At 36.8% G+C, this 16,402-nt stretch overlaps 1 protein-coding gene across 33 annotated transcripts in view; it reads right to left on the reverse strand.

The window, feature by feature from the left end:
* Window positions 1-16,402, reverse strand: part of CLASP2 (cytoplasmic linker associated protein 2) — a 130,441-nt gene that overhangs the window by 54,942 nt on the left and 59,097 nt on the right. For 27 of the 33 annotated variants that reach the window (XM_084902165.1, XM_084902184.1, XM_084902183.1 and 24 more), the window contains 8 exons: window positions 14,248-14,318; window positions 10,994-11,053; window positions 10,731-10,808; window positions 9,725-9,892; window positions 8,153-8,208; window positions 6,754-6,927; window positions 2,671-2,694; window positions 693-710 (listed from right to left, as the gene is read on the reverse strand). In XM_084902165.1, coding sequence (XP_084758291.1) covers window positions 693-710; window positions 2,671-2,694; window positions 6,754-6,927; window positions 8,153-8,208; window positions 9,725-9,892; window positions 10,731-10,808; window positions 10,994-11,053; window positions 14,248-14,318 — 649 coding nt within the window. The remainder of the gene's footprint in view (window positions 1-692; window positions 711-2,670; window positions 2,695-6,753; window positions 6,928-8,152; window positions 8,209-9,724; window positions 9,893-10,730; window positions 10,809-10,993; window positions 11,054-14,247; window positions 14,319-16,402) is intronic. The other 6 variants (XM_084902167.1, XM_084902166.1, XM_084902192.1 and 3 more) reach the window with 1 other exon arrangement.

A 16,402-nucleotide genomic window follows, 5' to 3' on the forward strand; every position in this document is an offset into this window, starting at 1 on the left:
TATTTGGTTTTGTATCACAAGAAAGTGTCACATCCATGTCAGACTTAGGGAAAAGAAAATGTGTATCCAATCAGATATTTAATAAGACAGACTTCATGTAGGATAAATATAAAAATTGAATTTTTCCCTTCTCTACAAATCAAAAAGCAATAAATATTAATTTTTAAGTAAGCGGACTCAGTAAAATAAAATATTATATCTTGCAAGTGTTTTGTACTCTCAAATTCAAATCACATATGTAATTCCCTAGTAACTAATTCAAAAACAAAGATACATTTAAAAGATGATGATATTTAATCTCCAATAAAGCAATGGCACATGCTTTCCCACATATAAGTAAGTTGGCAAACATTATAAAAACAAACACCAAAACAAAAAGCATTACTGTCACTATGGAAACAAATGAAACTGTGTGCTAACTTTATACTAGATATTATTAAACATGTTAAGTAATTATGTTTTTCCAGCATGAGATGATTGAAGATACAAAGCAAAACTCCAGAATGAAGAAAAAGAAAATCCACATATATAACTGACATAAACCAAGCATAAAATGTAGAAGCTACCACAGCTGGCAAATGATATAAATTTGCAAAGAAATTAGCCTATTTTAGTTTTTAATATTTAATTCCTATTGATGAAAATATTAATATTGAGGTATTTGTGTTACTAGCAAAATGTATAATTCTTACCATCTTCAGATGCTGTTCCTAAATAAGAGAAATAAAACAATAACATTTCAACAAATTCTGCCAATGCTCATTGTTAAGACCTATTTTGTGACTCCCACCCAAAACTAAAATGAAAGGGTAAAAACAAAACCTCCTACTCTTAATAGTCTTCAGTTAAGGTTCATTTTGATAAAGAACAAAAACTGAGGTAACCTAATGATTCACAGCACAAAAAAGGTTAAAACTAGACAACTAAAAATGGCAAAATTCCATAACATAAACTTTTTTCTGCTGTATTTCATACTCAAAATTTGAAATGAAGAACATCAGAAAAATTAATCACTCAAGAAAAATGCAACTGTCATTACTTCCCTTTGAAATAAAGATCTTTATTAATTTTTCCAGAGTAAGAGTATATTTTGTGCATTTTCAAAGTTAGTCCACAAGAGAACTAGAAAAGCTCACTGACAAACATAGGAACCAAATCCACAACCTAGGGCTCATTAACCCAGTATTATCACCAAAGTATTATAAACACCTATCAATCCAGCTATTTACTCAACATTTATGTTTGCTCCCTAAAATGTCAATGAAAATAAGCAAAAACGACCAAACACAAATATCATAGCTCACTATTACTAAAGGGCAATAACAGATGTCTCTCTGTGTATATACAGATATTTTTAAAAATATAGGATTGAGCATCAGTGAGAGTAACACATCATATAAAGAGTGTTTTGTCAAATAGGCTGATGTTTCTGACCCAAACAGGAAAATACTTTGATCTGAAAAGTAAGAATGATTTGGTTTATTATTATTATTTTAAAAAATATATTTTATTGATTTTTTTTTTACAGAGAGGAAGGGAGAGGGATAGAGAATTAGAAACATCGATGAGAGAGAAACATCGATCAGCTGCCTCCTGCACACCCCTTACTGGGGATGTGCGCACAACCAAGGTACGTGCCCTTGACTGGAATTTAACCTGGGACCTTTCAATCCGCAGGCCGATGCTCTATCCACTGAGCCAAACCAGTTTTGGCTAGAATGATTTTTTTTTTTAAAGGATCCATAATCTCAGTGATAGAAGTCATATCAAGAGTTTGATGAACTTGCATTTCATTCAAAAAATTTTAAAAATTAATGAAATATATTAAACATTAGAGAAACATAGAGGCTAAGATAAGTAGCACTCATGTGCCCAATGTTCCATTTCTTCAGAATGAAAGATATATCAGTTTCAGAGATTATGTAAAAATTGACAGAAATAATACAATTCTCCATTTTTCCTAGATCTTATTCTGTGACTTACAGATTCAATATCTTCTTACAAGCTTTTTTATAAAACTCTAATTCCTAGAAAACATGAAGATACCTAATGCAGTGAAGGGAAAGTGTGGACAAAATACTGTGTATTAACAGACAAAAAAATACCCCCCAGATTAAAAAAAAATACCATATTAAATCAAGTAACAAAAAAATCATTTGAATAATGAAATGAAAAAGGCAAAGCTTAAAGTAAGTTAAGTTTTGATTAAATGTTAGTTTAAAAGTCACTCTTAAAAATATAGCATCTGTAACTTGTATTTTATATTCATAAATAAGCAAATGAATCTGAAAAACATGTCATTTATCTCTGTATCAGAGTTAGTAAACTAAAGAATTGAATCCAATGACTTATGAGATCCTTTCTATTCTTCTAAGTCTGATATATTAGAGAAATATTTAAGAGATAAAAATTATTACTAAGAGCTCAGGGTAAAAACATTTAAGATAACTGATTTAACTTACAACAAGCAGTAATCTAGTATTTGGGTAGACTAGGAAACCCCAAAATGGATACGCCTAGCCTAAAATAAAATCACAGCATCGTGTAGGCATTTTCACATAAAAATTGCTGCTAAATAAGCAGTCTATTTTCAGAAATGAATAAACAAAGATATTAAATAGAATCCGAGAACCATAAAAATCTTTAGTAATAGAATCAGGGAGTTCTTACCATCCATCTTGTCAGAAGTATCCTCTATGATGAAAAAGCAAGTAAAGAACAGAGGAAAACTTAGTATATTAGAAAAATGATTATATTAAGACCCAGAAAATACTATTTTTAAGAAGACAGAATTCTGTAACACCTTAATAAAGAAATTAAAAAAAAAAGAAGAAGACAGAATTCATAGCATAGACATACATATGAAGCTTGTTTTCAAGTAAAACATTAAGTAAGGTGAGGTTCCTAGTAGATAGGGACAACAACACCAAAACCTGATAGCGAAGCCCGTGTCCTAACCTCGGACCCTTGCCATCATCAGGCAAACCCTCTACTCTTGTCTGTTGAGTTTCTCCTAATCAGAGTCACATCCTGCCTTTTCCTCTGTAGCCTACAGGAAACCCAAAATTCTACTCTTTAGCTCTCACATCATTATGTTATCTAGTGTCTTGTTGCTTCCCCACCCCATCCTTTCTTAGAACTCTCAGGCCCTATAAAACCTTAAGTCTGGATAAATCTACTCAATGTTTCTACTCCACTGCTTGAGGTGCCCAATAGAGAAATTACAAAACCATGAAATCATGCAGATGGCACAACAAAAACTGGGATAATTATCAGGCTTTGTGTCTGTGCAGGAAAGTATTGACATAACAAGTCTGAGTTGATCTTAAGGATCTTATGGGGCAGGCCTTTGGGAACTTTGTTTGGTGCACCCTATACCAATGAAAGGTTATTCTGTTTGCAAGATAAGGAGCGGAGGGAGGAATTCTGAGGTCTTAAGCCAGCTTCCCTGGGCAGAAACACTGGGGATATGTTCCTGCTTTTCATTGCGGGAGGAGGGAGCACTTTATGTGCAGCCCTCATCTTCACCTCTGGGAAGGAGAACTTTGAAAGGCTAGCTAATGAGTCTTTTCCCCTTGCCGATCCTGGTCAGTGTCCTTTCACTGTAATAAACCTCAGCTGTGAATACAACTGCCTCTGAGTCCTGTAAATCCTTCTATCAAGTGCCAGAATACGGGTGGCTGTAGGGAGTCCAGAAGAAGGCCCACTACTTGTGCCCCCTCAATGGCTATTCCAAACCTCAAGCCACTTCTCAGACACCCTGCTTTTTATTAGCACATGATCCTGACTCTGACTCCCTAGGCGTTATCCAAACAACCTCCCGGATGACAGTTTTCTTAATGTCCGCTCCCCAACCCCCAAATACATGTGAATCCACCGCCTTCATTTCCTTCCCTTCTACACCAGCGAAACTGGTGCCCCTTCCCCATCGGAGGTGAACTTCCCAGCTCTGCTCTGTACTCCCATTCCTCAGGCCTTTCATGAAATTTGGTCATAAATTATTTCTCCTCATCCTTGCATTTTTAACTTCGTCTCTCTACTAAGTCTACCATCTTAGGATACAAACATATTTAACTCCTCTGATCTTAAGCAACAAAGGGTTCATTACCTTTTTTATTTTATTTTCTTATTTTTTCCAGTGATTTTTAGAGTGGAAAAGAGGGGGGGAAAAAGGGAGGAAGGGGGGGGGAACAATGAGTAGATTTATCCAGACTTGAGAGAGAGGAGGGGGAGAGGGAGGAAGAAAGGGAGAGAGGAGGAGAGGGAGAGAGAAAGACAGGGAGAGAGAAAAGGAGAGAAACATGGATTGGTTGCCTCCCACAGGCACCCCTACCAAGAATGGGGATAAAACCTGCAATCCAGACATGAGCCCTTGACCTGGAATCACACCCAAAATCCTGCCATGCTTGGGCCCATGCTCTAAACACTTAGCAACACTGGCCAGGGCCATTTTTTTTTATTTTTTAAAGCTAATTACCTTTAACTACAAAAATTCCCCACAATGTTCTTTCAGCGTTTATCAAGCACAGCAAAAATTTATAGATTCTTCTCCCAACTCCTTCCACAGAAATATGACTCCTGTCCACATGACACCAACAAAACCATTTATTTTCCTTTCCATTTTAGCAATTCCATAAACCCAGTTGGTGAGAATATTCATAAATATACCAAAGTTTCCTTAACATAAATTATTGTCTCCCATGGCACCAAACTTTCCTCTCCAGAATCAAGTTTTAAAGGGTAAACTCTAAAACACTCCTAATATTCCTAGTTTCCAAAGGATTTGGTACTTTAGTGGAAGAAAATACCAAGAGCCACAGGAAACTAGCTCGTCCCTATGAACCTGGGTCAGACGAAGAAAAGAGAATACCTTTCCCTTTAATGAAGGTAACATGCAATTCAAACTTTAAAGAACCAAAGAAACAAATTAAGTCAATCTCATGGCATTATTCTAGGCCCGTGGTCGCAGCTCTCGAGCCACCTGCGGCTCTTTGGCCCTTTGTGTGTGGCTCTTCCACAAAATACCATGGCCTGGGCGAGTCAATTTTGAAGAAGTGGCATTAGAAGAAGTTTAAGTTTAAAAAATTTGGCTCTCCAAAGAAATTTCAATCGTTGCACTGTTGATATTTGGCTCTGTTGACTAATGAGTTTGCCGACCACTGTTCTAAGCTTTCTTATGAAAAAAAATTTTTTTTTTTGCAAATTAGCTTTCTATTTCACATTACAACATTTCAAATATATTATTTTTGTGGTATTACAATGAATAGATGTTAAATGTATTTTATTTTTAAGACTTAGGATGAATAAGTTTTATTTTTATTTGTTTTCCAGTTTTTCCTTCATTTAAAAAATTAAAATATAATTCATGTACCATAAAATTCACACTTTTATAGTATACAAGTCAGTGTTTTTAATATACTCACAAGGTGTACAACCCCCATTACTACCTAATTCCAGAACAGTTTCATCACTCCAAAAAGAACTGACCCATTAGGAGTCACTCCCTATTGTCCTGACTCGCAGCCCCTGGCAAAAACTAACTTACTTTCAGTTTCTGTGGAACCATCGAATCCAGGGTATCAGGATGACAATCCAACCAAATGACCTACCCAGCCAGGGAGGAAGGCACCCATCTTAACTTTCTTGTTATATTTATGGGTCTTTCAATTTGCATTTGTTTGATTACAGCTGAGGTTCAATATTTGTTCTGGTGTTTTGGAGGCCAATTTTGATACATGATTTTCTTGATTTATGTAGAATGTTTTTTCTATAAAAATAAGCTCAAGTGTTTCTCATAGATAAGTATGTGGCAAAAACTTTTCCCTTTTGGTTTTCAGCCATTTGTCTTTATGTTTTCACATGATTTAAATCTGAGGAACTCTTCCCTCATGGGTTTCTTGGCCTTTATGTTTAGCAATTCCTTCTCCCACCTGAGATTAGATGAATAACTTTTATCAAGTTGTTCTATGTTTTTGTTCAACATTATAGTAATCTGGAATACATTTTTATATGGTGTAAAACAAGGTTCTAACTGAATTTTGTAGCAAATGGTGGAGCCATGTGTCTGGACACCATTTACTGAATAATTTATCTTTTCCTTACTGAATGTAGCTGTTAACTTTATCACGTACTAAACTCATACTAAACTCTCCACTTCCTACTGTGTTCCAATGATGTCTACCTGATGTTCCACCAGTACTACCCATGAGAAAGAAAAATGAAGCACAAGGCAGAGATAAACAATGTGGATAACCAACCTCCAACTTTAAAGTTGATGGACATAAAAAGAAAACTCTGAGTAGCCTTAGAAAACGTAAGTTTAAGCTTTGATTATGATTACGTCTTGCAGTTTTCCCAGACCCTCAAAAGGCTTTATTTTCTTGGTGAGGGAACAAAAGAGGAAGAAAGAGAACAGAGAAGCTGGATACAAAGCTGGTGCTGTCCCTAATCTTCCTTAGTAACCAGTGGTTGGATGTGGTGGTAGTGCAAATGCTATGAAAATGCTATAGGCAAACCATGGAATCAAGAACTTTTCCTTTGATCAAGATGATTAGGAAGATGACAAGAGGGAAAAGTGGAAACGTGATAGCTTACATACCTCAGAACCATGTCCCAAGAACAGAATCATATTAAAACATATGGACTATCCTTGACTGGCAAGAATAAAATAGAAATAATGATAACATTACCGCCATCCTGACTTCACTGAAACAGGGAGAAAACAGTATAATTTCCCACAATTAGCTGACTTACCTAGTGACGCATAGGAACCCGGATTCAGGGCACCTGCACCCAAGCGCCCACTCCGCATGGCCTGCCCAGCAGCATGATGTGCCTTGGCACCAGCAGCCGCGTTCACGTCGATGTCACTTCTCGAACGCTGCAGGCTTCCTGGAAGGGAACCAGCTTTGCTGCTGCCCGCTGTTACTGTGGAAAACAAAGCAAAGGTAACCTATGTTATCTAAGTTACTGCAAACAGTATAAAACTTACATAAACTTGAAACCATAATGACTCATTTTCCTCTTCCATAAAATGGGAAAAAGAACCATACTTTGTAAAATTCATAGGACTGTTTTAAAGAGGTGATTCTTATGACTGCCCAATGAAAATGAAGCTCTATACAACTAAATAGATGGCAGCATTGGTTTTCCACTATCAGAAAAACACAAGGGCTAGTCCAGGAGTGGGGTCATTCAGAAAATAATGCAGGTTTGCCATACTTAGGCAATGCAAATAGGTTATTAAATTTCTGATCTTTAGTTTTTCAGTGTTGTTTTTTTGTTTTTTTGTTTTTTAAAAAAAACATACTTTATAGAGTTTTTATAAAAAGGAAAGGAAAGAGATAGTTAGAAACATCGATGCAAGAGAAACATCGATCAGCTGCCTCCTACACACTGCCCACTGGGGATGTGCCCACAACCAAAGTATTAATATGTGCCCTTGACTGGAATCGAACCCAGGACCTTTCAGTTCGTAGGCCGACACTCTATCCACTAAGCCAAACAGGTTTCAGCAGTTTTTCAGTTTTAAAAATGAAAAGTTTTACAGCCCAGGTGGAGTGGCTCAGTGGTTGAGCATCGACTCATGAACCAGAAAGTCACGGTTCAATTCCTGGTCAGGGCCCATGCCTGGGTTGCAGACTCCATCTTGGGGGTGTGCAGGAGGCAGTCAATCAATTATTCTCTCTTATTATTGTTGTTTTTATCTCTATTTCCTTCTCCCTTCCTCCCTCTGAAATCAATAAAAATATACTTAAAAAAAAGAAAAAAGTTTTACAAACAGTGAACGGTGACCCACTAATAGGCTGTGAAATCAACTGAGTATGACAAGCATTTTAAAGAAATGAAACAATAGGAAACAGAGTACATCCATCACAATTAAGGTAAGTAGTACTTTGTGAAACTTCAAATAGTACTATATATGTATTACATGTATGCAATACACACATAGCATATGGATATTGTAGGTACATAATTGTATACACCATTCTGTATATATTATACGTAGTATATGTATATGGTATACAAATATAGCTACAGTGTATATGTGTGGTATTAAGTCACTTTATAAAATTATTTTCTCACTGTAGGTCAGATCAAGAATTTAATTATTTAGAAGAATTTAAAAGCTATACTTTAAAAGGCAAATTACCTCTTCCAGCTACAGTTGATGGGTTTGCTGTAGACCATTTTGAAGAAAAGGGGCGACTGCAAAGTAAAAGGAAATACTTTAGGTAAGAAGATGTAATTTATCTCTTATCTGATAACAATTGGTAAAATACCACTGAGTTTTCTAAAGAGTTGAGAAGCACATTTAATTTCCCTTTTATAAATCATAATACAACAGTTGTTGTTACGTATCAATCACATCTTAATAGCTGTGAAGCAAAGATAAAATCTGTAAAAATGAATAAAGACTGTAAACTACAGAGACAGAGCTCAGTTTGTTGTTGTTTCACTCTGGTCCTTGCACACATTATAATGTTCACCTCATAGGACTCAATAACTCTCCAACACTTGTATTCTGAGATGTTTTACTTAGAGGCGGTGTTATTTGTAGCAGAGAGGGAATTCAGAGTAATTAAAATCTTTCTTACCTAAGTCATAATGGTTGTGGCTATTGGCAATCTGTGCAGTGACCACGTAGGTATCACACCTCTATAGCAGTGCTACTGAGCTATAGGTGGTGTGATACCTTGGGTGTGTTCTTAGGTGGGGCCAAGAACAAAGGCTAAGAACTACCACTGAGGATGACATGCATAATCAGAAAGCAAAGCAGCTCCAATAATCAAAGAATCTACATCTCTCAATAACTCTTGATTAATTATCTTTATATTATACAATGGTATTGTACAACCCATAGATAAGAATATATCTAAATATGTAAGGAAGATCTGAAAAGTATATAAATTTTAAAGGTGGGGGAAGAGAAAAGCAAAACACCAGGTGCCTCATTTGCCTCACTCTGGTCCTACTCCTGCATCACAGAGCTGCCAAGGAAACCAGCAATCTTTCTGTCTCCAGAGACAGAAATTAGAGAGGTAAGCTCACATCCTGTGAGCTGTTCTTCCTGGGGAAATCTGCAGGTACCCGTGGCACCACTAGGGAGTGCAGAAGGCATATGAGACATTAACAGTCTCATAGGGCTAGAGAGCCAGAAAATAGGGTTACGGCTGCCAAGCAGTAGGGTTTGCAGCAGCCAACACAATGACGAGAATGGAGCTAAAGAGAGTGAGTCAGATACTAATTTTGCCCCTTGAGGGAACTGCTGAAATCTGAAGCTGTGCAGGTGAGGAATGAGAGCAGTGGAGTTTTCACCAGTCTACAGTGTTGCCTAACAGTTCTAAAAATGACTTTAGAGTTTCCATGACAATTCCTCCATTGCAGTGCCCCAGAAATGGACTACCTACCATATAAACTATTCTGTGGATATTTTTTTTAAAAACGTATATAAATCAGTGCTTCCCAATCTTTGTTGCAGACGTGAACATATAGAAACAAAATCTGAATCACTAAATTCTTTACCCAAAGAGAAGTTACCATATTCCAGCATGTAACCCAACCCTTGAGACATTAGACCAAAGAAAATGAGTACTACTTCAAATCATCATTCTCTCAAGGCTTTAAGGAAAAGCAAGCAGATACTCAAGTATCCACCCAACTGAAGACACTCTGGGGAGTTGGGAGAGGAAGAAATCAGTAATTATCATTTATATGACCTTACTTGAGACTTTCTTGTGAGCTAGATGAAGACCTGTCAGACTGTGGAAGAGATGCTACACTGCCGGAACTCTTTAAGTACGTTTGAAGACTCTTCTGATAAGATGGCTCAAGGGAATTATACAATGTTTCAGCTTCACCAGGAAAGTGGTTTCTAAGACCCATATATGTCCTGTAAAGCAAATGAAAAAATTTTTTAAGGAAGAAGAAAAAAGCACAAAATAAAAGCTTTACATTATTAGTCATTAAAAATAAAATGTATACATTCAAGAATGCAGGTGAGCATGTAGATTTTTTTTTTTAAATATATTTTATTGATTTTTTACAGATAGGAAAGGAGAGAGTGAGCTAGAAACATCGATGGGAGAGAAACATCGATCAGTTGCCTCCTGTACACCCCCTTCTGGGGATGTGCCCGCAACCAAGGTACATGCCCTTGACCAGAATCGAACTCGGGACCTTTCAGTCCGCAGGTCGATGCTCCATCCACTGAGCCAAACCGGTTCGGCAGCATGTAGATTTTTAAGACACTCACTGTATTTCAAGTGAATGCTTTCTAAAGTTAACAAGTTTTGGAAAAATGGCAGGCTTTTGAGAAAAGCAGATCAAAAGAGATCTACTTTGGGGCTTGGGTATACTCCAAATCTCCAAACTTCAGTTGCCAATCCTGCACTTCAAATGCTAGAAAAGAACGAATACCAATTGCCCCATACAGTATCAGGTATATAACACATGCTCAATAAGTGACAGTTATTTTATTCACAATAAAAGGGGAGGTGTTATTATGATGGACTAGAAATACTGATGACTATACACATGACAAAAGGAAGTAAACTGTCAGACATCTAGTACAGACTTAGTGGAGGAAAATCAATCTCAATTTCACTGAAGAGCTAATCAAAAGTAGAATAACTGGGACAATTCTAATATTTTTATTCTCCCAATGTAATTCCTTTCAATGAAAAGACTAAAGTATTTTAAACTGTCACGAAAATACATTATGGACTTACTTTCTTGCTTCCACTCTGGCCTCAGCATCAGCATCATGAATTCCCTTTTTAATAGTTTCAACCAAGACGGCTGCATGTCTATAAAATAAAACATCTTTAGTGTCATGTGTAAAACTGCATTTCACCATAAATAACACTTAATGCCTATGTGTTACACATCAATCACAAAGGATAAGGGAAGGTAAAAAGATTAATCAGTGAAAGATTAAGAACTGGTAACACTGGGGAAGGGAGAGAGGAGGAGAGTGAGAGCTGATGCATACCTTTCCAGTGAATGAGTCTGCCACTCTTGTAACAATAAATCTAAAAATTCAAATGAACGCCTGAAAAAGAAAAGTTAATTATAATGAAATGTTATAACATTATGTTAATTTATAACTAAATACTAAGTAGCACTTTCTTCTATAATACTGCAATTTGAGCACTGAATTGAAGTTCAAGCAGCCCTCTGTATCCGTGCGTTTATACACTTAGATTCAACCAACTAGGGACTGAAACTATCAGGAGTGGGGGTTCCCCCAGAAAGTTCTCAAAAGCAAAATGAATTTGCCACACACCAATCACTATGCTGAATCCACATGAATGAAGTGATGTGTAGGCACACCCTGCTACAGCTTATATGCAAATATAGGTTATATGCAAATACTACTCCATTTTGTATAAGAGACCTGAGCGTTTACAGATTTTGGTATCCAGGGGATCATGAAATCAATACCCACAGATTTCTAAAGATAACTGTACAATACATGTTTTCGGTTATCTTAATTGTCAAGTACTTAACTTACTTTAAGGTTCCAACTATTTCTATGCTAAGTAGTTAAAAAAGACTAAGAGTTCCCCATACATTTAACTTAAAATGCTTGTCAAATGTAAAATTAACAAATTTCATTTAATTTAAAAAATACTTATCAAATACCTACTATGCACTAGAAATTGAAGATATACAATGGTAATCAAGAAAGATGTGATGGATTTTCTATTTTTAGAATGTTTCCTTAAAAAGATACACATTTGATTTTTAATCAAATATCTGTACATTTTCTCCTAAGCCTTCTAGTCCTCAACTTCTTCAACCATCTCATTCTTGAGCTTCTCTTCTTTCTTAGCACCCAATGATGATATTTTTTCTCTACCTATCTTTAAACAGGTGCTCACCTAGATTGTGTGGATCTCAGCCCACTTCCCTTTATAGTCAACTTGAGCAACAACATCTGTACCTGACTACCAGCTATGCTTCTAACATCTAGACAGTATTGGTTCAATTCAACATCTTTACATAGGCAGTGAAAGTCAACTCAAACACTATATACAAAAGAACATATGAAATTTTACCCTCTCATGCCCACTCTTTTGGCCCATATTACACAGATCAGGAAATGAGAAATAAGAAAGTTAAATTAAGTTGCCCAAAGTGATAGAGCTGTAATCCCTGGCATTCTGAATCCAGAGTTCACACTCTAAAACATTTAACATCACCGCCCTCATCCGTACCCAATTATCAGGTCTCCTTTCTATACTTGAAATCCTTTGAATTTATTTATTGAATAAAATCTCCTTCAATCAATTATCAATACTATAACTCTTGTTTAGACCCTGCTTCTCTCCAATAAGTTATTAATATTCCCACTTATTTAAACTACTGTGCTATCTTTTTAAAAAAATATATATTTTATTGATTTTTTGCAGAGAGGATGGGAAAGGGATAGAAAGTTAGAAACATCGATCAGCTGCCTCCTGCACACCCCTCACTGGGGATGTGCCCACAACCAAGGTACATGCCCTTGACTGGAATAGAACCCGGGACCCTTGCATCACAGGCCGACGCTCTATCCATTGAGCCAAACCGGCTTTGGCTATTGTGCCTTCTTAATCACTGTTCATAGCTGGACTAAAAACTTGGATCGATGACACTGTCTCCTCAACAAAAAATGTCAAAGAATGAAACAATGTCAAAATTTCTCTTCATGACATTCCAAGCCCTCTATACTGACTTCAACCTAGTCCTGGCCCTTCCTCCTCCACCCCATCAGGCACTTTTCCTACAAAACCTCCCACTTATGTGTTCTGGCCTTGGTGGCCTATCTGACAGCTCTGCAGTGAGTGGGAGTCTTACATCTCTGTTTAGGTTATACCACACTCACTGCTCCTACAGTTACTGAATTGCTTTTCCTTCTCAAGGAGTACTTCTCAAGATGTACTTCCTGACTCCCTCTTCTCTGTTACATTCTTATACCTCAAATACCATTTTCCTAAACATAAGTCAGAGATTGGTCAATGTTTTCTTTAAAGAGCCAGAACACAAATATTTCAGGCTTTAGGGATCACATACCATTTCTATCTCATATTCTTCTTCATCCCCCCATTCACCCACCCTCCCATAATGTTAGAAATAGCCTTGGCTGGTGTAGCTCAGTTGGTTGGGCATTGTGCCATGTACCGAAAGATTGCCAATTCGATTCCCTGTCAGGGCACATGCCCAGGGTTGTGGACTTGATCCCTAGTAGGGGGCATGCAGGTGGCAGCTGACTTATATTACATAATGCTCTTACATGAATGTTTCTCTCTCTAAAAAAAAAAATCAATAAAAAATCTGAAAAACACACACATTAGAAATAGTCCTAGCTTGTGGGTTGTACCATTTGGCCAGCAAGCCGTCATTTGCCAACCCTCAATAAGAGAATTAATGAACAACTGTCACTAAAACGCCAAAACACTGAAAGTAAATAAGGATGTCTTATCCATCTTCTTCCTAACATTCAAAGCATTAAATAAATATACTTATCAAACTTAAAAGAGAAAGAGTTCTTTACAATTTTCTCAAACATCATATCACAAATCTTGTTTTTGCTGTCTTTGTTATTGATGGCGATATTAAAGTTTGTAGAAATCATAAGAAGAGAGAAAGGGTGACTGATTGACTGGATATGGCTGTTGACTCTATGCACTATGTTCAATTCTACTAATGTGCATCTCATTTAATCCTTAGATCCTATGGGACTGATATCATTAGCCTTATTAACATGTGGACACTGAGGTTTAAAGTGATTCAATAATTGCCCAAGGCAGGACAGTCAATTAGTGGCAGCTACAGGACTCCAGCGGAGTCCTGACTCCAGACTCTAAACTCTCTAAAAAACAAGCAAACAGCAACCCCCAAAAAACAACAAAGCTTAATACGATAAAACTAAAAAATGTGGGTAGTCATAATAATTGCTTCATTCCTTTTCCCTTATATGACATAAGATAAAAAATTTTATTAAGGTTTCTAGAAAGCAAGAAATTAATAACTAATTTTTGCACCACACTAAGAATGAAACAAAATACGATAAAACTGAGAAACGTTGAGTAGTCATAATTGCTTGATTCCCTTTCCCTTGTATTTCATAAAACAAAAAATTTTATTAAGGTTTCTAGAAGGCAAGAAATTAATAACAACTAATTTTTGCACCACACTAAGACTGAAACAAAATGCAACATTAAAGCCATACTAAAAAAAAATTTTCCCCTCCAAACTTACCTTCTCACAGGAACTGATTTTGATGTGCAATTGCTTGTTATTAAAGGTATAAGTCTGGGTACATGAGTATGCTGAAAAAGATGGTTTAGAAAAGGTTGAAAAATACTGGGCACTTCACATAATCCCCTCTTTTATTTGTCTTACATTCATGTATTTATGTTAGTATAGGACAAAAAGATAATAAGATCTGATTTTGAAAGAAATTGAGACCAGTCAAAAAGTTTTCCAAAATTAAAGTACTAGTAATGATAACACAGTTTCAGAAGGACAGGTGTGGTTGTAATATTATAAAATAAAGACAAGCTACCGTATTTTTCGGACCATAAGACGCACTTTTTCCCCCCCAGAAGTGGGGGGGAAAAGTCCCTGCGTCTTATGGTCCAAATATAGCCTACACATATACTGTAAAAAAAAAGTTTTTTTACTTGCCCGGTTCTGTGTGGTCTCTGTGTGCTTGCCCGGCTCTAAAATGGTTCTAAATGCTGCTGTTTACTTTACAGGGTTGATTACATGTGTTTATGACTGTGATGTTGGGTTTTAATGCACATAAAATATTTTAGGACACTATTTGTTTCAGAATCTTTTTTTCTTCATTTCCCTTCTCTAAAAACTGGTGCGTCTTATGGTCCGGTGCGTCTTATGGTCCGAAAAATACGGTAATTGTACAACTGCAAAGAACCGTTAGGACAGTGTAACTCTAGGGGGGAAACACTAAGAGAAACTGGGCATGTATTTGTTATGTTTTCTGGCATGCCTTGGCTCCTGCTGGTAGAAGATAATAACTGCTATGTAATCAAATAGATAATCAGTGTGAATCTACATACCTAACTATTGGGAATGCACTTTGAAATGGTAACTTTAACTGAACTTTCATTCTGGCTGAACCATAGCTCTCTAGAATTCAGGTAAAGTTCAATAGGTATAAACTTCTGACTTTTATTAGTAATTCTTATGCTCTTCTTTAGAGAAGCAAATGCTAAAAAGTTCAACATAGACATAATAAAACTGAAGTAACTGAAGTATACATTTTTGATGCTTTAAAGCTCTATTTTCCTTCTGAGTTAATGGTACAGGCTGGGTTACCTATGAAACAAGCATCTGAGATAGAGGTTAGCATGAGGCTATTAAGACATGCCCTTGGGATCAACACCTGTGGAAAGTATGAAAAGGAAACAGGAGTGGGCAGAGGAAGAAACTGACCTATGACATAGCCCAAGGATATCTGATCTAAGGCCGTTAGGGAGCTACAGAGTAAAAATGGCCCTTCAGCATAGTCTCGAATTGGTCCAAGATGGCCAGACCTTTACACTTCCACATCCATCAGTTAATGGAGGAGGGCCATACTGAGAAGGGGCAAGGCCTTGGGAAAGGCAGCTCTCTGCAATTGAGGCAATCCTTCAAGAAGCAGGCATGTGAAGGCTCTTGCCAAGAGTGCTTCATTACAAGTCTTCACTGAAGTAGAATGTGCATGCCACATCTGCCACAACCAACTCAACCGAAATAAAAGAAAAAACTTTTTCAGCTACTACAGAGAGAAATTATCCATAGATTTGAAGCTGTTCAAAAGACTAGTGCAAGAGAGTGCTGACCTGCATGTTATTCAGCTGTTTAATTCAGCATGGAAGCACTCTATGGACCTGCTCCTTAGAACATACAGAACTCATTCCTCAAACATTACTATGGAGTTAAAGTGCAAGGACAGTCCCTAAGCCACAGCACACAACCATCTCTCACCCACCAGCCTCCTCCTCTCTCTCATAATCTCCCCAAGGCCCGACTGCTGATTAGCCCACCTCCAACACATGGCAGGGATGGGGAGACACCTAACCATTGTGACACTATATTGAGGGGTAGATGTACCAAAGGAAAATAAAAAGAAGACCCTCACGATGACAAAGTATTCAACCAAATACAAAATCAGAACAACTCAAACTTTAACTCATTAATATGAGTAGAGTTAACAACTTGAAAAAAGAAAAAAGCTTCTCTAGAATTAAAAAGAGAATGAGGAATCGAATAGAGCAATCTAAGGTACAAGTCCACTAGGAAGCAAACTAAATATATTAAATAGGATATAACATAAACAAAAACCCCACCTGATTGTATTTTCAGTGAGATGGAGGAACAATATATCAATAATATGACATGGTCAAGA

This window comes from Pipistrellus hanaki, assembly GCF_964339955.1.
Source record: "Pipistrellus hanaki genome assembly, chromosome: 13".
Taxonomy (NCBI): Eukaryota; Metazoa; Chordata; class Mammalia; order Chiroptera; family Vespertilionidae; genus Pipistrellus; species Pipistrellus hanaki.